This window comes from Centropristis striata, chromosome 24 (genome assembly GCF_030273125.1).
Source record: "Centropristis striata isolate RG_2023a ecotype Rhode Island chromosome 24, C.striata_1.0, whole genome shotgun sequence".
Lineage (NCBI taxonomy): Eukaryota > Metazoa > Chordata > Actinopteri > Perciformes > Serranidae > Centropristis > Centropristis striata.
The window spans coordinates 371532-394804 of NC_081540.1; the positions used below are offsets into that span (position 1 = coordinate 371532).

Sequence of the window (23273 nt, forward strand, 5' to 3'; positions counted from 1 at the left end):
AGACATCCTATCATTTGAAAGGCTTCTGCAACTTTTGCATAAGAGAGAAATCTTTTATTTAGTCATTTATTGATAATCAAAACAGCCGATCAATGACTCTATAAATGTTACAGCTCTCCTTGAAACTCTTATTTGGAAAAGACATTCTGCACATTTTTGGTAGTTTTGTTGAGTTTGTTTTCTTCTTTTTCTGTCATTTGTGGTTGTTTTTATCTCTTTCTAGTTGTTTTATGTCTAAATGTATCATGTTGTTCTGTTAAATCTCCATCTGGAAGGTAAATAAAGCTGTCAGATTAATGTAGAGGAGTAGAAATATAAAGTTACAGAAACACAGATTGTCTCAGTTACACATCAATCCTGATGTTTCTGGTGTTTCCTCCTGGTTTTATGGGAGCAACTCAGCTCTGAGTGTTTATTTGTTTTCTCCTGGTTCTGGTTCTGATCCAACCAACACAACAACCTGAGCCAGTGAACCAGCGTGTGACTGATCTCCACCTGATGAAACAGCCTCAGTCCTGAGAAACACCAGCTACAGACTGATAATAACATGATTATATCTGAGGAAACATTAAAACATCAGCTGATTCTCTGCTCTGTCTCTTTAATAATGCTCTTACATAAATGGACAATAATCCACTTTTTGGGACATTTTTCAAAACAATAACATGTTCATGGAGTCAGAAAAGGGAAACCCAGCGTCAGGAACATCTCTGGTCTCTCTGGTCTCAGACAGTTCATGAACAGAGATAGATCTACTAGTTGCTCCACTAGTTGCTCCACTTCCTGAACCAGATCAGGCTGCAGCCCCCAGAGACACAAACCCTCCAGCTGCTCTCTCAGCCTTAAAACTCTTCAGAGCCTCTCTAGCAGCAGCAGAGAGTCAGACCTCTCTCTGAGTATAAAGGTAGTGATAGTAGTAGTTCTGTATAAAGGTAGTGATAGTAATAGTTCTGTATAAAGGTAGTAATAGTAATAGTTCTGTATAGATAGTGATATTAGTATTTCTTACCGCTGCCGGCGGACCTCCTCCTGCCTCCTGCTCCTCCTCCAGCTCCGCCAGGCTCCGGTACTGCTGAGGAGACTCGATCACCATCTCTCGCTTCACACCTTTACCTGCTCGGCCCTGCATCCTCCTCACTGTCTCACACACTACTACACACTACTACACACTACTAATCACTGCTACACACTACTAATCACTACTACACACTACTACACACTACTACACACTGCTACACACTACTAATCACTACTACACACTACTACACACTACTACACACTACTACACGCTGCTACACACTACTACACACTGCTACACACTACTAGAAACTCCTCCAGACTCCTAAAGAGACTCCTCCTGACTCCCAGAGAATCCTACACTCTCTTCTAGACTCCTCAAGACTCCTTTAGACTCCTCCTGACTCCTCCAGACTCCTTTAGACTCCTAGAGACTGCTCAAGACGTCTATAAACTCCTAGACTCCTAGAGAATCCTCAAGACTCCTAGAGACTCCTTTAGACTCCTTCAGACTCTTAGAGAATCCTACACTCTCTTCTAGACTCCTTCAGATTCCTCCAGACTCCTTTAGACTCCTCCTGACTCCTCCAGAGACTCCTCCAGACTCCTAGAGACTCCTTCAGACTCCTCCAGAGACTCCTCAAAACTCCTTTAGACTCCTTCAGACTCCTGCAGACTCCTTTAGACTCCTAGAGACTCCTCAAGACGTCTATAAACTCCTAGAGACCCCTTCAGACTCCTTTATACTCCTTTAGACTCCTCCAGAGACTCCTTTAGACTCCTTTAGAGTCTCCTCCAGGCCTCAGTGCCCCTGTGGAGGTCCAGAGACTCTGCTGCTGCTGCAGAGATTCACTCTGAGCTGTTTCACTCTGACTAACCCTCCTCCCTCCAGCCTCCTTCTGTCTCCTCCCACCAACAGCTGGGCACATGTCAGTCTGTCTGCATGTACAGTATGAGAGCAGGAGCAGGAGGAGGAGGAGGAGGAGGAGGAGGAGGAGCAGGAGGAGGAGCCGACCACTCCCACTCTAAACTCTCTCTCTCTCTCTCAGAGAGCTGGAGGGAACACAGATCGGCAGGAAAGTCAAAGAAAAGTTTGCATTCAGCAGATAAATGTGGAATATTTTCTTCTTTTTCTGCACCAGTGAAATGATTCCAGCAGCATAAAGACAGGAGAATAATAATAATCATTTATATTAATACGGCTCCAAAATACAGATACTCAGGATCACTAGTTCAACAGTTTTTACATTAGATGTAACTTTATACTAGTTTTAGAAGTAATTATTGACCCTTTTACTACATTTATCTGACAGCTTTAGTTTGTCTTCAGGTCCAGATTTAACATAGAAAACATCACATTTAAAGTGATTCATATCAATTAAAGCACTCAACAGTATATTAAGGAGTTAAAATGAGCATTCAATTAAATGCATCAGTAACAATAATCTTACAATATATTTAGAATATATAAAACAATCTTTTACTTTCGATACTTTCAGCACATTTTGTACTTTTACTAGGACTTTCACTGCAGTAAAGTAATCTGATTACTTAATTGTTTTCATTGTATTTGGTGCATTGATAAATAATATAAATGTCTAAAGAACTATTGCACGGATCGCTACAAACACGTCTCGTCAGGATGAGAACGGAGAACTTTTTTTAAAGCTAAAAAACTGCATAAACTGTGTGTTATTAGTATTTCTACTGCAGTAAAGTAATCTGATTACTGCAGAGATCAGCTGATCCTTCTCACTCCAAACCTTCAGTTCTAACTCCTCTTCAGACAATATTTGCATATATTTTTCACACATGCAAAATCTAAATATACACTTTGACGTGAAGAATCTGTGGAGTTCCTCTGTTGTAAAACACACATTTTGATTTTGAAAGTGTGCATCAGCAGACTAATTTGCAAATGCATTTTTTGTTCTGGAACCTCAGTTTGATTCTGATTTCTAAATAAACCTACAAACAAACACAAATGCACGTTAGTTTCTGGTGTTTTTTCAGCAGGACAGACATGCTGCCTGATCATAAACTGTCTGAAATGACTGTCTGAAACACTCAGTGAGAAAGAAATGTTGGATCAGAACTGATCACTCTGATGGTTTAAAATCTACATTTTGATGATCCAGAAACCTGCAGATATTGAAGAAGAAGCTGCTGCAGCTTCATGTTGGAATGTGTGTTGAGAGTTTTCTGCTGTTTGTGGAGAGAGAAACTGGATGTGATCATGAGACGAGTCGTCCGGTCGCAGAGGAAAAGAAACATTAAGATCTTTATCAGCTCAGAGTTCAAACGCTGCAGCTGGACACAATATTAACCACAAACTATATTATAAAGTCTGTAGAGCAAACCTTTATGAAATCATGGTGAGAAAAGTTAGTTTGGCTTGTCAGAAAGATGAAAAACTAGTAAAAGAAGTGAAACTAAACCTTTAGAGAGACTCTGAACACTGAACCTGTGTTGATAAAAGTTTCTGCTTTGAACTGATCCGCCAACGTTTCCGCTGCAGCCACGCTCAGCAGGTCACTTCACACACACTTCCTCTGATCCACACACACACACACACACACACACACACACACACACACACTCTCCTGCAGCCGGAGCTCCTTGTTTCGTCTCTTTAATGTCTGAGCTGCTTTCTGTCTGTTTCACAACGATGACATTTAAAGTTTTCAGAGAGGAATCATTGTGGGGACGTTTATGCAAATCCTGCTGCTGCATCACACACACACACACACACACACACACACTGTTTACACACCAGTGGATCTCTGCAACGTTCAGCAAGCAGCTCGATTAATAACTCGTCCAATTATCTCGACACGGAGAGAGAGAGAGAGAGAGAGAGAGAGAGAGAGAGAGAGAGAGAGAGAGACGACTCGCCACGGGTCACACACACTTCAAAGGCTGCACAGTGTGTGTGTGTGTGTGTGTGTGTGTGTGTGTGAGCTCTCTGATGTGTGAGGCGCTGTGAAATAATTTGCATAACTTGTTTTAGCTGTACTCTCTTCAAAGGGACTGGCTGAAATGAAGCATTGAGAGAAATAACTCCTTTATAGAACCAGCAGAGGAAAAAAAAAGCTGCACAGAGGAGGTTTCTAACAGGACAGAGAGTCCAGAGAGAGATGGAGGGACAGAGAGTCCAGAGAGAGATGGAGGAGAGAGTCCAGAGAGAGATGGAGGTGAGAGTCCAGAGAGAGATGGAGGAGAGAGTCCAGAGAGAGATGGAGGGACAGAGAGTCCAGAGAGAGATGGAGGAGAGAGTCCAGAGAGAGATGGAGGAGAGAGTCCAGAGAGAGATGGAGGAGAGAGTCCAGAGAGAGATGGAGGAGAGAGTCCAGAGAGAGATGGAGGAGAGAGGTGAGGAGGGAAAGGAGAGAAACCAGGAGGAAAGAAGCATCAGGATGAATAAAACAATCACAAAGACACAGAGGAGATTAGAGAGGAGCTCAGGCTTCACAGGAGCAGAGGGGAGGTAATGCATATCAAATTCAGCCTTTAAAGGTAGAAAACTGGAACACATATCGACATATAATCCAAACAGACCTTATAAATCATTCTGTGGAGCATCCTGGTGTCACTCAGAACAATTTTCAGGCTCCTAAAACACCAAAAACTCTCTAAAAAATCAGCAGCAACCTTAAAACTGAAGCCAATGCAGAAACTGAACTTGCATTCTGTGTAACGGCCAGCAGGGGGCGACTCCACCGGCTGCTGGAAGAAGTTAAACTGCAACAACAACAACAACAACAACTAACACAAAGACACAGAGGAGATTACAGTGAAGCTCAGGTAGATTTAAACAGGACAGATCAGTAAATGAGAGCATAAGGGACGCACCAGAACAGGTAATACATATAAAATACAGCCTTCAAAGTGAAACAATGGAACATTATCCAATAAATTAACAGCTGAGTGCCTGAAAGAGTTTATCAATCATTCTGTGGACACACCACACAGACAAAAAACATCCAACAGGCCAGCAGCAGCAGCAAAAACTATCAAAAACTCCAAAAACAGCCAAAAAAGCAGCCAAATCAACCTGAATCAACCCAAAAATCATCGTCAATAACTCCTGTGTTTTCTCTCTTCATGCTGGTAGAAATGTTGGTCAAACTGGTGCAGAAATCTGAGCATTTTGCTTCAGAATACTTTGATTCTGATGCTCAAACTGGTTGGAAACAAGTTATATTTGCTTTTAAAAAGAAGCTCAAAAAGTCGTGTGTTCAGAGTCAGCTGTCTCCACCTTCTTGTCCAAATATGGTCACTTCCTGTCCAAAAAAACAAAGAAAGTCCCCAAGAGAGCTCTCATGTCCACTTCTTTTATATAAACAACAATAGAAGCCAAACCTGCTGCTGCAGCTCTTTAAAGTGACTAACAAACAGCAACACAAGACACGAGACTAGAACTAAAACATGTTGACCAGACTGGACGTCACTACTCTGGTTTCTCTCTTCATGCTGGTAGAAATGTTGGTCAAACTGGTGCAGAAATCTGAGCATTTCTGAGCAACAACGCAGCTGTTTTTGATACAAAATACTTAGATTCTGATGCTCAAACTGGTTGGAAACAAGTTAGATTTCCCTCTAAAAGACGCTGAGAGTTAAAGGGATAAATGTGAGTGTTCTGGAGGACAATATGAGGACAATCTGCTGCAGGGTTGTGTGTCTCAGTGTGTCCTGGTTGTGTGTCCTCAGTGTGTCCTCAGTGTGTCCTCAGTGTGTCCTGGTTGTGTGTCCTCAGTGTGTCCTCAGTGTGTCCTCAGTGTGTCCTGGTTGTGTGTCCTGGTTGTGTGTCCTGGTTGTGTTGTGTGTCCTGGTTGTGTGTCCTGGTTGTGTGTCCTGGTTGTGTCCTGGTTGTGTGTCCTGGTTGTGTGTCCTGGTTGTGTGTCCTGGTTGTGTCCTGGTTGTGTGTCCTGGTTGTGTCCTGGTTGTGTGTCCTCAGTGTGTCCTGGTTGTGTCCTGGTTGTGTGTCCTGGTTGTGTGTCCTGGTTGTGTGTCCTGGTTGTGTCCTGGTTGTGTGTCCTGGTTGTGTCCTGGTTGTGTGTTCTGGTTGTGTATCCTGGTTGTGTGTCCTGGTTGTGTCCTGGTTGTGTGTCCTCAGTGTGTCCTGGTTGTGTCCTGGTTGTGTGTCCTGGTTGTGTGTCCTGGTTGTGTGTCCTGGTTGTGTCCTGGTTGTGTGTCCTGGTTGTGTGTCCTGGTTGTGTGTCCTGGTTGTGTCCTGGTTGTGTGTCCTCAGTGTGTCCTGGTTGTGTCCTGGTTGTGTGTCCCGGTTGTGTCCTGGTTGTGTGTCCTGGTTGTGTGTCCTGGTTGTGTGTCCTGGTTGTGTTGTGTGTCCTGGTTGTGTGTCCTCAGTGTGTCCTGGTTGTGTGTCCTGGTTGTGTCCTGGTTGTGTGTCCTGGTTGTGTGTCCTCAGTGTGTCCTGGTTGTGTGTCCTGGTTGTGTGTCCTCAGTGTGTCCTGGTTGTGTGTCCTGGTTGTGTCCTGGTTGTGTGTCCTGGTTGTGTGTCCTCAGTGTGTCCTGGTTGTGTGTCCTGGTTGTGTCCTGGTTGTGTCCTGGTTGTGTGTCCTGGTTGTGTCCTGGTTGTGTGTCCTGGTTGTGTGTCCTGGTTGTGTTGTGTGTCCTGGTTGTGTGTCCTGGTTGTGTGTCCTGGTTGTGTGTCCTCAGTATGTCCTGGTTGTGTGTCCTGGTTGTGTGTCCTGGTTGTGTGTCCTGGTTGTGTGTCCTCAGTATGTCCTGGTTGTGTGTCCTGGTTGTGTTGTGTGTCCTGGTTGTGTGTCCTGGTTGTGTATCCTGGTTGTGTGTACTGGTTGTGTGTCCTGGTTGTGTGTCCTGGTTGTGTGTCCTGGTTGTGTGTCCTGGTTGTGTCCTGGTTGTGTGTCCTGGTTGTGTGTCCTGGTTGTGTGTCCTGGTTGTGTGTCCTGGTTGTGTTCTGGTTGTGTGTCCTGGTTGTGTTCTGGTTGTGTGTCCTGGTAGTGTGTCCTGGTTGTGTTCTGGTTGTGTGTCCTGGTTGTGTGTCCTGGTTGTGTGTCCTGGTTGTGTGTCCTGGTTGTGTTCTGGTTGTGTGTCCTGGTAGTGTGTCCTGGTTGTGTGTCCTGGTTGTGTGTCCTGGTTGTGTTGTGTGTCCTGGTTGTGTGTCCTGGTAGTGTGTCCTGGTTGTGTGTCCTGGTTGTGTGTCCTGGTTGTGTCCTGGTTGTGTGTCCTGGTTGTGTGTCCTCAGTGTGTCCTGGTTGTGTGTCCTGGTTGTGTGTCCTCAGTGTGTCCTGGTTGTGTGTCCTGGTTGTGTCCTGGTTGTGTGTCCTGGTTGTGTGTCCTCAGTGTGTCCTGGTTGTGTGTCCTGGTTGTGTCCTGGTTGTGTCCTGGTTGTGTGTCCTGGTTGTGTCCTGGTTGTGTGTCCTGGTTGTGTGTCCTGGTTGTGTTGTGTGTCCTGGTTGTGTGTCCTGGTTGTGTGTCCTGGTTGTGTGTCCTCAGTATGTCCTGGTTGTGTGTCCTGGTTGTGTGTCCTGGTTGTGTGTCCTGGTTGTGTGTCCTCAGTATGTCCTGGTTGTGTGTCCTGGTTGTGTGTCCTGGTTGTGTTGTGTGTCCTGGTTGTGTGTCCTGGTTGTGTATCCTGGTTGTGTGTACTGGTTGTGTGTCCTGGTTGTGTGTCCTGGTTGTGTGTCCTGGTTGTGTCCTGGTTGTGTGTCCTGGTTGTGTGTCCTGGTTGTGTGTCCTGGTTGTGTGTCCTGGTTGTGTTCTGGTTGTGTGTCCTGGTTGTGTTCTGGTTGTGTGTCCTGGTAGTGTGTCCTGGTTGTGTTCTGGTTGTGTGTCCTGGTTGTGTGTCCTGGTTGTGTGTCCTGGTTGTGTGTCCTGGTTGTGTTCTGGTTGTGTGTCCTGGTAGTGTGTCCTGGTTGTGTGTCCTGGTTGTGTGTCCTGGTTGTGTTGTGTGTCCTGGTTGTGTGTCCTGGTAGTGTGTCCTGGTTGTGTGTCCTGGTTGTGTGTCCTGGTTGTGTCCTGGTTGTGTGTCCTGGTTGTGTGTCCTCAGTGTGTCCTGGTTGTGTGTCCTGGTTGTGTGTCCTCAGTGTGTCCTGGTTGTGTGTCCTGGTTGTGTCCTGGTTGTGTGTCCTGGTTGTGTGTCCTCAGTGTGTCCTGGTTGTGTGTCCTGGTTGTGTCCTGGTTGTGTCCTGGTTGTGTGTCCTGGTTGTGTCCTGGTTGTGTGTCCTGGTTGTGTGTCCTGGTTGTGTTGTGTGTCCTGGTTGTGTGTCCTGGTTGTGTGTCCTGGTTGTGTGTCCTCAGTATGTCCTGGTTGTGTGTCCTGGTTGTGTGTCCTGGTTGTGTGTCCTGGTTGTGTGTCCTCAGTATGTCCTGGTTGTGTGTCCTGGTTGTGTGTCCTGGTTGTGTTGTGTGTCCTGGTTGTGTGTCCTGGTTGTGTATCCTGGTTGTGTGTACTGGTTGTGTGTCCTGGTTGTGTATCCTCAGTGTGTACTGGTTGTGTGTCCTGGTTGTGTATCCTCAGTGTGTCCTGGTTGTGTGTCCTGGTTGTGTATCCTGGTTGTGTATCCTGGTTGTGTGTCCTGGTTGTGTGTCCTCAGTGTGTCCTGGTTGTGTGTCCTGGTTGTGTCCTGGTTGTGTGTCCTGGTTGTGTGTCCTGGTTGTGTGTCCTGGTTGTGTGTCCTGGTTGTGTTCTGGTTGTGTGTCCTGGTTGTGTTCTGGTTGTGTGTCCTGGTAGTGTGTCCTGGTTGTGTTCTGGTTGTGTGTCCTGGTTGTGTGTCCTGGTTGTGTGTCCTGGTTGTGTGTCCTGGTTGTGTTCTGGTTGTGTGTCCTGGTAGTGTGTCCTGGTTGTGTGTCCTGGTTGTGTGTCCTGGTTGTGTGTCCTGGTTGTGTGTTCTGGTTGTGTGTCCTCAGTATGTCCTGGTTGTGTGTCCTGGTTGTGTGTCCTGGTTGTGTGTCCTGGTTGTGTGTCCTGGTTGTGTGTTCTGGTTGTGTGTCCTCAGTATGTCCTGGTTGTGTGTCCTGGTTGTGTGTCCTGGTTGTGTGTCCTGGTTGTGTGTCCTCAGTATGTCCTGGTTGTGTGTCCTGGTTGTGTTGTGTGTCCTGGTTGTGTGTCCTGGTTGTGTATCCTGGTTGTGTGTACTGGTTGTGTGTCCTGGTTGTGTGTCCTGGTTGTGTGTCCTGGTTGTGTGTCCTGGTTGTGTCCTGGTTGTGTGTCCTGGTTGTGTGTCCTGGTTGTGTGTCCTGGTTGTGTGTCCTGGTTGTGTTCTGGTTGTGTGTCCTGGTTGTGTTCTGGTTGTGTGTCCTGGTAGTGTGTCCTGGTTGTGTTCTGGTTGTGTGTCCTGGTTGTGTGTCCTGGTTGTGTGTCCTGGTTGTGTGTCCTGGTTGTGTTCTGGTTGTGTGTCCTGGTAGTGTGTCCTGGTTGTGTGTCCTGGTTGTGTGTCCTGGTTGTGTTGTGTGTCCTGGTTGTGTGTCCTGGTAGTGTGTCCTGGTTGTGTGTCCTGGTTGTGTGTCCTGGTTGTGTCCTGGTTGTGTGTCCTGGTTGTGTGTCCTCAGTGTGTCCTGGTTGTGTGTCCTGGTTGTGTGTCCTCAGTGTGTCCTGGTTGTGTGTCCTGGTTGTGTCCTGGTTGTGTGTCCTGGTTGTGTGTCCTCAGTGTGTCCTGGTTGTGTGTCCTGGTTGTGTCCTGGTTGTGTCCTGGTTGTGTGTCCTGGTTGTGTCCTGGTTGTGTGTCCTGGTTGTGTGTCCTGGTTGTGTTGTGTGTCCTGGTTGTGTGTCCTGGTTGTGTGTCCTGGTTGTGTGTCCTCAGTATGTCCTGGTTGTGTGTCCTGGTTGTGTGTCCTGGTTGTGTGTCCTGGTTGTGTGTCCTCAGTATGTCCTGGTTGTGTGTCCTGGTTGTGTGTCCTGGTTGTGTTGTGTGTCCTGGTTGTGTGTCCTGGTTGTGTATCCTGGTTGTGTGTACTGGTTGTGTGTCCTGGTTGTGTGTCCTGGTTGTGTGTCCTGGTTGTGTCCTGGTTGTGTGTCCTGGTTGTGTGTCCTGGTTGTGTGTCCTGGTTGTGTGTCCTGGTTGTGTTCTGGTTGTGTGTCCTGGTTGTGTTCTGGTTGTGTGTCCTGGTAGTGTGTCCTGGTTGTGTTCTGGTTGTGTGTCCTGGTTGTGTGTCCTGGTTGTGTGTCCTGGTTGTGTGTCCTGGTTGTGTTCTGGTTGTGTGTCCTGGTAGTGTGTCCTGGTTGTGTGTCCTGGTTGTGTGTCCTGGTTGTGTTGTGTGTCCTGGTTGTGTGTCCTGGTAGTGTGTCCTGGTTGTGTGTCCTGGTTGTGTGTCCTGGTTGTGTCCTGGTTGTGTGTCCTGGTTGTGTGTCCTCAGTGTGTCCTGGTTGTGTGTCCTGGTTGTGTGTCCTCAGTGTGTCCTGGTTGTGTGTCCTGGTTGTGTCCTGGTTGTGTGTCCTGGTTGTGTGTCCTCAGTGTGTCCTGGTTGTGTGTCCTGGTTGTGTCCTGGTTGTGTCCTGGTTGTGTGTCCTGGTTGTGTCCTGGTTGTGTGTCCTGGTTGTGTGTCCTGGTTGTGTTGTGTGTCCTGGTTGTGTGTCCTGGTTGTGTGTCCTGGTTGTGTGTCCTCAGTATGTCCTGGTTGTGTGTCCTGGTTGTGTGTCCTGGTTGTGTGTCCTGGTTGTGTGTCCTCAGTATGTCCTGGTTGTGTGTCCTGGTTGTGTGTCCTGGTTGTGTTGTGTGTCCTGGTTGTGTGTCCTGGTTGTGTATCCTGGTTGTGTGTACTGGTTGTGTGTCCTGGTTGTGTATCCTCAGTGTGTACTGGTTGTGTGTCCTGGTTGTGTATCCTCAGTGTGTCCTGGTTGTGTGTCCTGGTTGTGTATCCTGGTTGTGTATCCTGGTTGTGTGTCCTGGTTGTGTGTCCTCAGTGTGTCCTGGTTGTGTGTCCTGGTTGTGTCCTGGTTGTGTGTCCTGGTTGTGTGTCCTGGTTGTGTGTCCTGGTTGTGTGTCCTGGTTGTGTTCTGGTTGTGTGTCCTGGTTGTGTTCTGGTTGTGTGTCCTGGTAGTGTGTCCTGGTTGTGTTCTGGTTGTGTGTCCTGGTTGTGTGTCCTGGTTGTGTGTCCTGGTTGTGTGTCCTGGTTGTGTTCTGGTTGTGTGTCCTGGTAGTGTGTCCTGGTTGTGTGTCCTGGTTGTGTGTCCTGGTTGTGTTGTGTGTCCTGGTTGTGTGTCCTGGTAGTGTGTCCTGGTTGTGTGTCCTGGTTGTGTCCTGGTTGTGTTGTGTGTCCTGGTTGTGTCCTGGTTGTGTGTCCTGGTAGTGTGTCCTGGTTGTGTGTCCTCAGAGACAGCGTCACCACTCAGCTGATAATCATCCTGTTGTCATTGACGCTGAGCTCATCAGTTCATTCAGCCTCAGCTCTCATTCTGACTCCTGCAGCTAAAACACTGGCCTCGTACCAGCAACACCAGGCCCTGGGTGTCCCTGTGTGTGTCTCTGTGTGTGTGTGTGTCTGTGTGTGTGTGTGTGTGTGTGTGTGTGTTCTTGTTCTTCCTACATAGTGAGGACCAGAACACGTTTTTAACCAACAGAGTAAGGACATTTTTGCAAAGTGAGGACATTTCAGCCGGTCCTCACTTCTTTAAAGGTTTTTTTTGAGATTTCAGACTTTGTTTTAAGGGTTAAAGGTTACATGATAATGATAATTAACTGAAACTGTATTGTGTGGTTACAAAACTAACTAAAATTATAGTGAAAATGTCCTTCGTTTTCCTCTTTGTCAACTTTTTTCATACATAATGAAGATGGATCAGACAAAGGAAATAAAGGCAAAATTTACTGTGACCTCTTTTAATCTCCCACCCAACAAATACCCCATTACAAAAAACTACAACTAATAAAAACTACACTAAAACTAAAGCATTAAAAAAAAAAAACTAAACTAAAACTAGTAAACTCACTCTAAAAACTCATTAAAACTAACTGGATTTGAAAACAAAAATTCACAAGAAAATTAAAACTAAAACTGATGAAAAATCCAAAACTTTTAGAACCTTGCTAGGAAATTCACTGTTACAATGAGGGTGTGTGTGTGTGTGTGTGTGTGTGTGTGGACCATCTGCGTTAGAGAGTTTGACGTGAAAAAGAAAGTGAGAGAAAGAGTGAAAGCAGAGGGATGGATGTGTTTCTACACAGCCTGAAGTCATTAGATCATGAACACACCCTTCTCCAGGGACACACACACACACACACACACACACACACACACACACACACACACACACACACCCACACACTGTAACACACACCCAGACGGAGCTGTGGAGCGTCACTCTGCTCTGTGGAGGATTGCATCAGGGCAGGTTGACGTAATGTTTGGGGGTTTGGAGAGACTCTGGAGGAATAAAGAGGTGAAACTTCCCCTCACACACACACACACACACACACACACACACACACACACACACACCCTCTGTCCGTCACACTGAAGCTGCAGAAGGTCCTTTAACCCTTTGATGCACCACATGGCTCCAAAGTGACCCGACTGAGTTACAATAAATTAATTTAATCATTGAGTATTCCAGGTTTTCCTCCATTAACTTGAGTATGAAGGGAAACATGTAAATAATGATCTGTTGTTATAAAAAACAAGGTATGCAAAGAATATTTAGAATATTCAATCATACAATAAATGGATTTCAAAAAAGATAAGAGCAAAGAAACACACAGCAGCATTAATAAAACATGGGGAATGAATGTTGTTGTGCATGAAAGGGTTAATGAGTCTGATTAGTGTCTGCAGGTGATCCAGGAGGAACATCTGGGACGAGTTAGAGAGAGAGAGAGAGAGAGAGAGAGAGGGAGGGAGAGAGAGAGAGAGAGAGAGAGAGAGAGAGAGAGAGGGGAGTTCCCTGAGTCTACATGATGTCAGAGATTCTGCAGAAACACCAGCTGAGGAGCAGAAAGTCCCAGAAACATCAACAGTCTCCAGTCTGCTTCACACAGGGATCACACCTAGAACATCTAGAGGAGCAGCAGGAATCCTGGAACTGTATTACTATATTACAACAACAACAACAACAACATACCAAACTGAGGGAGTAGACTCCTTAGAAACAGCCACCCAGTAAAAGCTGCATCAGAACCAGCCAGCCAGCAGCAGCAGCCTCTACAGTGAAGCAGAGCAGAACCTGAAGCTGCATTCTGTCTACCAGCCAGCAGGGGGCGACTCCTCCGGCTGCAGGAAGATCATCCTGAATATGTTCAGAGCTTCACCTTGTTCTCTGACAGCTCTTAACAACAGAGAACTGCAGCTTTAACATCCACCTCTGCTCCCTTTAAACCCAGCAGACTCTATGATAAAACAGCGATTTTCTCCACAACTCACTGAGTTTGGTCCAAACCTTTTTAAAGACACTAACGTCACACAATAACACAAGCCAACTGATTGAGCATGTTAGCAGAAGACCAGAAACTTCTGTGCTCTGCTGAGTAAAAAGACTGGTTTTGTTAAAGGAGTCTGGAGGGTTTTCAGTAGAAGATAAAGGAGGATGGAGCAGCTTCAGTTTCCTGCTGGAGAGAGCGTCTCCTCTTCAGCTCTACAAGAGGAAACAAACCCAGACTCACTGGATCTGGAGCAGGTTGTTCTGGGTGTTTTGTAGAACTATATATGTGGGTTTTTTCAGCAATATGTGCACTATTTTGCAGAGACCGAGACAAGACCAAGACGTTATTGGTTGAACTTGAAGCAATATGATTTACTCTAAATCACAATAATGATATTAACAAATAAATCCAAAAATGCACAGTTTTGTTCTTAGAATAAAATCCAAAGTCGGCTTTGTCCGAGACAAGACGAGTAATAAAAATACAGTCGATTCTGAGACCAGACCTTCAGAAAGTGGTCTAGACCAGTAGTTCTCAACCTTTTTGAGTCGCGACCCCCAATTTAACATGCATGTTGTCCACGACCCCCACTCACTGAACACAATCTCACACACACAGTTCAGATCACCCAAAAAAGAAACAAAATGACCAAAAAAAGGAAACAAAATGACCAAAAAAGACACAAATTGACCAAAACATTCTAAAAAAAAAGACACAAAATGACCAAAAAAGACACAAATTGACCACAAAATGATAAGAAAAAGACACAAAATGACCAAAAAAGACACAAATCGACCACAAAATGATAAAAAAAAGACACAAAATGACCAAAAAAGACAAAAATTGACCACAAAATGATAAAAAAAAAGACACAAAATGACCAAAAAAGACACAAATGACTAAAAAAAGACAAAATGACCAAAAAAGGAAACAAAATGATCAAAAAAGACACAAAATGACCAAAAAAGACACAAATTGACCACAAAATGATCAAAAAAGACACAAAATGACCAAAAAAGACACAAATTGACCACAAAATGATCAGAAAAAGACACAAAATGACCAAAAAAGACACAAATCGACCACAAAATGATAAAAAAAAGACACAAAATGACCAAAAAAGACAAAAATTGACCACAAAATGATAAAAAAAGACACAAAATGACCAAAAAAGACACAAATGACTAAAAAAAGACAAAATGACCAAAAAAGGAAACAAAATGATCAAAAAAGACACAAAATGACCAAAAAAGACACAAATTGACCACAAAATGATCAAAAAAGACACAAAATGACCAAAAAAGACACAAATTGACCACAAAATGATCAGAAAAAGACACAAAATGACCAAAAAAGACACAAATTGACCACAAAAAGGTAAAAAAAAAAGACACAAAATTACCAAAAAAAAAGACATTAAGTGACCAAAAAGACTAAAACTCATTAACACATGAACACTTTAACACAGTGGAGACAGAGCTGACTTCCTAAATGATTTGGCGACCCCCAGAAATCATCTCAAGACCCCAATTGGGGTCCCGACCCCAAGGTTGAGAACAGCTGCTCTAGAGTACTACAACACTGTCCACACAAGCTTTCTAGGAAATATTTGATAGTTTTCCTTCCAGGAAGCAGTAAATGTGAGAGTGTGGCTGTAGTTGAGGCCTCTGGAGCTTCCTGTGTCTTCCAGCGGAGATATTATACAGTTAGTGTATTAATGCAGCGCTGTGTTTCTGTGTTTCCTGCTGCTGACGCTCTAATTGGTGTTTTCACTGAGAGGCTTAATACCTCTAAAGGAAACAGAGCCTCCAGAAGTGATAATGCTTTATAATAGTGACTCCTCTATCCACTTCTGTCCATTAAACCGGTTTGATTTAACGCCAGCCTGCTGCAGGCTAATGGAGCTAGCTTAAAGCTTGAAGTAGCTTAAAGTAGCAGAGATAAATCTGATCTCATGACTCCTCAACAGCTTTGATGAAACATACTGGACTGTTTCCTCAGGGAGTCTATTAGGAAGACTGTTAGCATAGAAATCTGCTGATCTGTGAAGTAACTGTGTCAATTATTCAGTTCTACCTCCAGAAATACATCACAGTATATGTTTTATATGTTTAGAAAAGAAACTACTGTGATTCTAGTCACTAATTCTCACTATTCTTTTCTTTTTTTTGCAGAAAAAACACAAAAAGTGTGAGTGGAAGTGACTAGACTGTTTCCTCAGGGAGTCTATCAGGAAGATTGTTAGCCAGAAAACTGCTAATCTGTGAAATGTGTAAATTATCCAGAAATACATCACAGTATATATGTTTAGAAAATAAACTATGATTCTAGTCACTAATTCTCACTATTCTTTTCTTTTCTTGCAGAAAAAAACACAAAAAGAGTGCCTGGAATCCTGATTTGTGCAGTAAGTGAGTAAAGTATTCAGTTCTACCTCCAGAAATACATCACGGTAGATGTTTTATGTGCGATTTTAGCTCTGGGAGTCACTACTCCTGCAGGAGAAACCTGCAGGAGAACCCTTAGCGAGGTGATATTAGAGTTATTTACCAGGGCGGTGGTGGGGGTCCAGAGCTGAGACCCTCCCAGACTCAGAGAGTCCTGGTGGTCCTGCAGAGCCCCCAGCTCCTCCACGGTTCCCTTCACAGAGCCACAGTTCCTCTCCAGGATGGAGCGCAGCCCCTCCAGGAGCACCACGCTGGAGGAGGTGCAGCCCATGGCGCCTCCTCTCCTCCACCAGCATGCAGAGAGACCAGAAAAAACTGGACTCACAAGTTCCCAGAGTCCAGCTGAGCCCAGAAGAGTCTAACAAGTCTGTTTAAAAGTCTCCCAGTCACTCAGACATCCTGCTCTGCTCCTGCAGGGATGAGGAGGTGCTGAGGAGCGGAGCAGGGCGTAGACTCTCTCCTCCTCCTCCTCCTCCTGCTGCTGCTGGAGGATGAATGAGGATGCTCAGACGCTCACACTCAGCTCTCTCTCTCTCCTCTCTCTCTCTCTCGCTCTCTCTCTCTCTCTCTCTCTCTCCTCTCTCTCTCTCTCTCTCTCTCTCTCTCTCCCTCTTTTCTCTGCCGTGTCATTTATCTCTCCATCACGCTCTCTCGCCTGTCACTTTCACTTCTCCTCCTCTCCTCCTCCTCCTCCCTCTCCTCCTCCCTCCCTCTCTCCCTCTCTCTCTCACCACTCGGTAGTTTCTCTGACTCTGCACTGTAAAAACAAAAACAAAACAACTGTTGTTTTTATGGTAAAAACCAGCAGCTGTGGTTGATATTATCACTGTTGATTTCACCTTTCAGATTGACATTTTATTCAATTTTTTACCGTAAAAAATAAAAAGTTTTCCCATCAAAATAAACACTGTTCTGCCAAGAAAACACTTCTATGGGTGTTTCTGCAACTACGGTCACTTTTGACTCTCCCAAATTAAAAAAATCAGCCTCGATGAATTTCAATTTTAACCATCAGAGTGTAATACATATTAACAGGTACACAAAATTGTATATAATCGTTAAGATTTTAATCTGGAACATATTTATTTTTTTATAGTTTTCATCACTTTTTCTTGCCAATTGTCCTTACCGCAACATTAAAATAACCTTCATTTTATAAATTTTCCTTTTTGAATTTCTACAAAATTTTAAAACATTTAAATTTATTTCCATCAAGTTTTGAGATCATTGTAAAAACTGATATAAAAAAATGAAAGGGGATTTCATTGTTTTCGCTATGCTATGGAAAATTTAGACATATATATATATATATATATATATATATATATATATATATATATATATATATATATATATAAATGCTGCATAAATTAAAGATTTTACCATTAAATATTACATTATATTTCTGTTAGAGATATGGTGTTTAGTACATTTAACAGTGAGAAAAAGTATTTTTACAAAAAATAAATGCAAAAATGACAGTGATGCTTGTATGTATATATATATATATATATTACAGTATATTTTTGTTACAAACACGCTGCCAGAGTTTTTTACAGTGGAGTAATGTTTTGCTTTGTTTTTTAACTGTAAAAAACACAGTTTTGTCTGATATAAACATTTACAGTGTTTCATTGTTACTGAAACTGAATTAACTCATTCATCATTTTACGTCTTTTACGGTCATGGTTTAGTAGTTTTTCACCCTAAAACCTACAGACATTTTTTACAGTGTTCATGCTTCGTCACTCTGCTGCTGCAGACAATCTTCTCCTCTCTCCTTCCTCTTTCTCTCTTTCTCTCTTTCTCTCTCTTTCTCCCACTGACGGTGAGATTACAAGCCATGCAGTCATCCCTCTGATGTCACTGACTTGCTCTCAGACACAAAGAGGAATAAATTAACTCCTGACCCACGTTGCCAGGCCCACAGTGCTGCGTCAGAGCACAAACCTGGCAACCCTTCAGTGAATCCTCCTCTAATTATCACCAGCACCACGCCGTCCTCTCCTCCTCCTCCTCTGAAGGAGACAGGCTGCTTCTTTATATAAGGCTCATTTAAATGCACACAAACACAATTCCTCTCCTGAATATTTCACCGCAGGGTGACACACTCACCTACTTTTAAGTGGATGATGCAGCAAAATGGGTAAGAAGAGAAAACAAGATTAAAAAGCAAGAGAGAGGACAAAGAAGAGGCAGAATGAAGCTCTGCTCTTCTGCTGAGGAACTCTGTTAGAGAGATTCTTTCATCATCATATAAAGTGGGTTTTCTGACATATATTCTTCATTTATTCTGGTGCAAAACCACCCAAACTCCCTCAACAATGAGCTCCGTCTGTGACAGTCATTTAACTCTCCGTGTCATCAAACCACAACAAGAACACATCACACATCAGCCCTCCATCCAGCAGTCATAATGTCTTATACATTGTTGCAGAACTTTTGGGTTTGAGACCATTTGTTGCACAGATTTGGTGCTAAATTCTGCCATGTCTTTTTACTTGACAAGTCATAAAAATGGTCAAGAAATTCCTCTAAAATTAACCACATTAAGACTCAAAATCCTTGAGAAAAATGCATGATTTGGTTAACGAAAACGTTTTTAAGATTCCTGCAAGAAACACATGTTTTGGTGATTGAAACACTGACTGGGTTCTGCAGCAAACAGCTTCTGATGAAGTGCATAAAGTGGGCGTGTCACGTCTAAAACAGCCCAAAGATTTAATAAAGTATCAGATGAAACAGAGAAGAGAAGCAGCCAGGGTTCACAAACAGATTTATGCAGCTCACAGAATGTTTAGAGACCTCAGGATGCACAAAGACTCACACACTAGAGGACACAACAACACATTTACTGCAGGAGAAACACTGCATGATTGGTATATGATAATTAGTATAAAGCAGGCAGAGTCACTGCAATGAAACGCGACTATGAGGACTAAAATCATCAAAAAATGAAGAAAATTGGGCTCATTGAACCCACAAGAGTCTCAGCTTTCCACTCAGACCCCATTTATGCAGCTCTCAGACTGTTTAGGACCCCAGGACGCACAAAGATCACATCGAACATTTTTAGAAAAGGCAAAAATAAAACATTTAAATGCAGGAGAAACACTGACTGGGTTCTGCAGCAAACAGCTTGTGATAAAGTGCATAAAGCGGGCATGTCACACCTAAAAACAGCAGATTTATGCAGCTCAAAGACTGTTTAGGGACCCCAGTATGCAGAAATAAGCGAAAATTACTGCATGTACTGCATGAGAAAAACTGCATGGTTTCAGCAAAAACTGCATGTTATCAGTATAAAGTGGGCGTGTCTGAAGAGAGCCATGTTAGCATGACAGACTTGGTACCAAAGGATTTCTACATCTTCTAGCTTCAGACCAGATCTCAGAGTCTCCATCCTCTGAGAGAATTAAGTGAGCAGAAAGAGGTGAAGGAGTTCTTCTCCAGATCGTTTCTTGGCTCCTTTTCTTCTCTGCAGAGTTTAAAAAGCCTCAGCAGCAGAAAGAGTCATTACATCAGGACGCATTACACTAATTAAACACAAAATGCACCTCAAGATGAACCCAGTGACCTCGTCTCACCGCGGGGAGACCGAGGCCTGCACCGGACCACCAGATCACTGAACCACTTTATCACAAGCCACAAACACACACTGATCAGCTGGAAACACACTTCTAATCCACTTAACATCATGCATTTACTACTAAAACTTTATGGTTTCTCCATTAGAAACGTGGATTTTCTCCTCAACAACATGCTGCTTTTTATGCTGAAAAATTAAATACTAGACCACACAAGACAAGACAAGACTAGACTAGACTAGACTAGACTAGACTAGACTAGACTAGACTAGACTAGAAGACTAGACTCCTGCACAAGGGGATGGAAAGACTGGACTAGGCAAGACTAGATTAGAAAAGATAGAACTGAACTCATCCATAAAGAACTTCTGGTTCCAGTTTGCTCCAAAGTTTCACACTTGAAGAGACAGAAAGTATTCTGGATGCATTAGAGCTGATTATTATTATTAGAAACTATGAGTCTGGTGGTTTTAATCTGATTACTGACAGAACAACAACTTTACTGATGTTTAATCTTATTATCTCATATAATCAAACACAGTTTTTTTTAGCTCTTCATGCTTCTGCAAAGATATATTTTGCATACACATGTAAACACATATGAAATATGCATAATTATGATCTTTAATAATATTATTTGAGTCAGAAACTTTCTGAGGAACTTTGCAGTCATAGCTTTGCAAAATCCACACAAAAAGATCTATTTTAAAATTAAAACAACCACCATATCAGTTATTATTCCCCTCTTAAAAACTGGAGTCAGTATCAAAAATGTGTGTTTTTATCTGATTAAAGTGCAAACAACATGCTGCTTTTTATGCAGAAAAATTAAATATGAGAGATAAAGATTGGTCTCCTGGCAACAAGGCACATCTTAGAGAAAAGAGTGAAATCATGATGCCACTAACAGCAGCTGCATGGATGAATGAATCAGATTTACAGCAGAAAGACTGAGAGTTTCTCCTCCACACAGTCTGTGTTGACTTGTTGGATCATCTGTAGGTTTGTCTCTGCTGCCCCCTGCAGGCTGCTGCTGCTACTGCAACAACACTGAGGCCTGATGACTCACTGCAACCAACCAAACACACACACACAGCTCCATCCTGACCTCCTCTTCTCCTCTAAACCTTCCACATGAAACAGCCAGAGTGTGTCCCAATAACTCCCAGAGAGCTGCAGCCTCAGCAGAGACTAGAGACGACTCGGCAGCCAAGTCTCTCTGGAAAACCTGTGCAGGACGAGCAGGACGAGGCCTGAGAGACTCGTCTGGAGGAGTTTATGGTCACAATGTGGCTGCAGACGGAGGAAATAACGTCCACTGTGATTATAGCTTTAATACTCAGGGCATTTATGGTCTTTTCATTCTTCTTGTGTTCATAGTCAAGTCTGTGTTCATGCATTTGTCATGAATTTAGTCCTGGTTGTGTATTTTTATTGTCTCTTGTTATTTCCAGCTTAAGGCTGAAATACACTGAGGACAAACAATAGTTACTCTACAGGTTGACACACTGAAAATCATTCAAAATACTGTTGATTTGGAAGGTTTTTTTCTTGCAAATTTGTCAGTTTTTTTTCTCGCAATTTGTCAGTTTTTTCTGGTAAATTTGTGAGTTTTTTCTTGCACATTTGTAAGGTTTTTTTTTTTTACTAAATTTGTGAGATTTTTTCTGCTAAACTTGTGATTTTTTTCTGCTAAATGTGAGTTTTTTTCTTGCACATCTGTGAGTTTTTTTCTTGCACATCTGTAAGTTTTTTTCTTGCACATCTGTGTTTTTTTCTGCTAAATTTGTGAGGTTTTTTTCTGCTAAATTTGTGAGTTTTTTTTCTACTAAATGTGAGTTTTTTTCTTGCACATTTGTGAGATTTTTTCTGCTAAACTTGTGAGTTTTTTCTGCTAAATGTGAGTTTTTTTCTTGAACATCTGTGAGTTTTTTTCTGCTAAATTTGTGATTTTTTTTTCTACTAAATGTGTTTTTTTTTCTTGCACATTTGAGAGTTTTTTTCGGCTAAATTTGTGAGATTTTTTTCCGCTAAATTTGTGAGTTTTTTCCTGCTAAATTTGTGAGATTTTTTCCGCTAAATTTGTGAGTTTTTTTCTGCTATGTGTGAGGTTTTTTTCAAGTTCCAGGCTGCAATAATTCAACACTTTTTTTTACTTTTCATGCAGTATATTGAAAATCATTCATATTTTCAGGATTTTTCTTCATCTAAAAACATGGTGGTGTTATTACAGAAACATGGCATTTAAATTATAATAATAATTAGGTCAGATGTAGGGGGATATAATCAGTACAATGAAAGAATATCAGAATGCATAATATTTTTTATGGCTTGTTTTTAGGAGGATATTTTATGCACTAAGCAGTAGAAGAGTTGTTTCTAAAAGAGCAGTGACCAGCTGCAGCCAGCAGGGGGCGACTCCAGCTCTGATCGGTGAGTTAACAGGAAAATAATCAGACTTTTAACTTGTTTATGAGCTCAGAAAAGATTCTCATCATTCATTTATGCTCTCAAGTCTTCTTCAATACTGCACCATGTTCATTTAATAAATTCTGGTCCAATCAGGGAGGATTCAGGGCGGGGCTTCTGTTTGATTGACAGGTTGCTATCTTTTCTTTAACGTCAGCAGAAAAACATTTTTATTGTGTAATGAAGCGATAGAAGACAAGCAGAAACACGTCCAGATTCACATCAACTACTGAAGAGATGTTGGACAAACTGAGACAGAGACACGTTTTCTACATCATAGATTAATATTAAATACATTAAAACTACGATGGAACACTTATAGAATTATGTTGTGAACAAAAACATGTCAAACAAACCAGAATATGTTTTATATTTCAGATTCTTTGATGCTGTCAAACACATTAATAAGGAAAGAAACTCTGTTCATACATTTCTAATTTATCTTTGTTGTAATTGTTAATACTTTTTTATATTTTATACTTGTTTATTTGCTAACACCTCTTATATTTATGCTTTATTCTGCTGTATGTTTTTTTGCTGTCCACTTTGATGCTGTAACTCTTGAAGTTTCCCCTTTGTGGGACTAATAAAGGAAATCTTAATCTTAATGTGTTCCATCATAGTTTTAATGTCTATAATGTAGATAATATAATAAAATTACAGAAAAACCACAGAATGAGAAGCTGAGTCAAACTTTAGACTGGTGCTGTTTAAAAAAAAGAATAAATACTACTAATGATAATAAAAAATAATAAAAACAGGAGACATTTACGTCTCAGTCCAACATTAATGTGTGTATAATTAATAATAAAACAGTGTGCTTCTCTTCATGTCAGATAAATGTGCCAACAGTTTGATTTGGAGCTGAATGAGGCTGAACATTAATGATTATTGGTCAGAATCTGGGTTATTAGAGTAACAAGCTCAGTCTGGGACGAAACCAGAGAAATTAAACTGTTAGAGAGATAAATCTGCTGGTTTTATTTAATGTGCTTCACACAAAAACAATGAAAAACAAAAATATGAAATTTTAGCAATAAGTAAAGTAAAGAGTAAATATTATAGGCAGTTTAAAAGTAAATGAGAGAATAAAAAAAGATATAAAACATAAAAACAATGTGCATTAACTGCAGAAAGCTTCCAAAAAGAGTTTGGTCTTAACTTTTGTTTTGAAAATGGCGACCGTTGGGGCGTTTTTGACACAAATAACATTATTATAGATCATTATTATGCATATTGCATATGTGTTTTCATGCCTGTGCAAAGTAATTTTTTGCAAAAGTCACACTCAGTGTAAAGGTACCAACACTCGAAAAAGTGTTAAATAAATGCATATAGACACTTTAAAAGTGTTAAAATCAACTCTTACAGTGTTAATCTGGGTGCTGATTTTACTGTGTACACATTTAAAA

General features: G+C 42.4%; 1 protein-coding gene across 2 annotated transcripts in view; it reads right to left on the reverse strand.

The window, feature by feature from the left end:
• The window catches only part of LOC131963131 (dedicator of cytokinesis protein 9-like), a 67282-nt gene extending 51019 nt beyond the window's left edge, over positions 1 to 16263 (reverse strand). The window contains exon 1 of one of the 2 annotated variants that reach the window (XM_059328279.1): positions 15909 to 16263. In XM_059328279.1, the coding sequence (XP_059184262.1) occupies positions 15909 to 16076 (168 nt within the window). In that variant the 5' untranslated portion in view covers positions 16077 to 16263. Of the gene's footprint in view, positions 1 to 1009; positions 1130 to 15908 lie in introns of those variants that run through there. The other variant, XM_059328280.1, reaches the window with a different exon arrangement.
• Positions 16264 to 23273: the final 7010 nt, after the last annotated feature.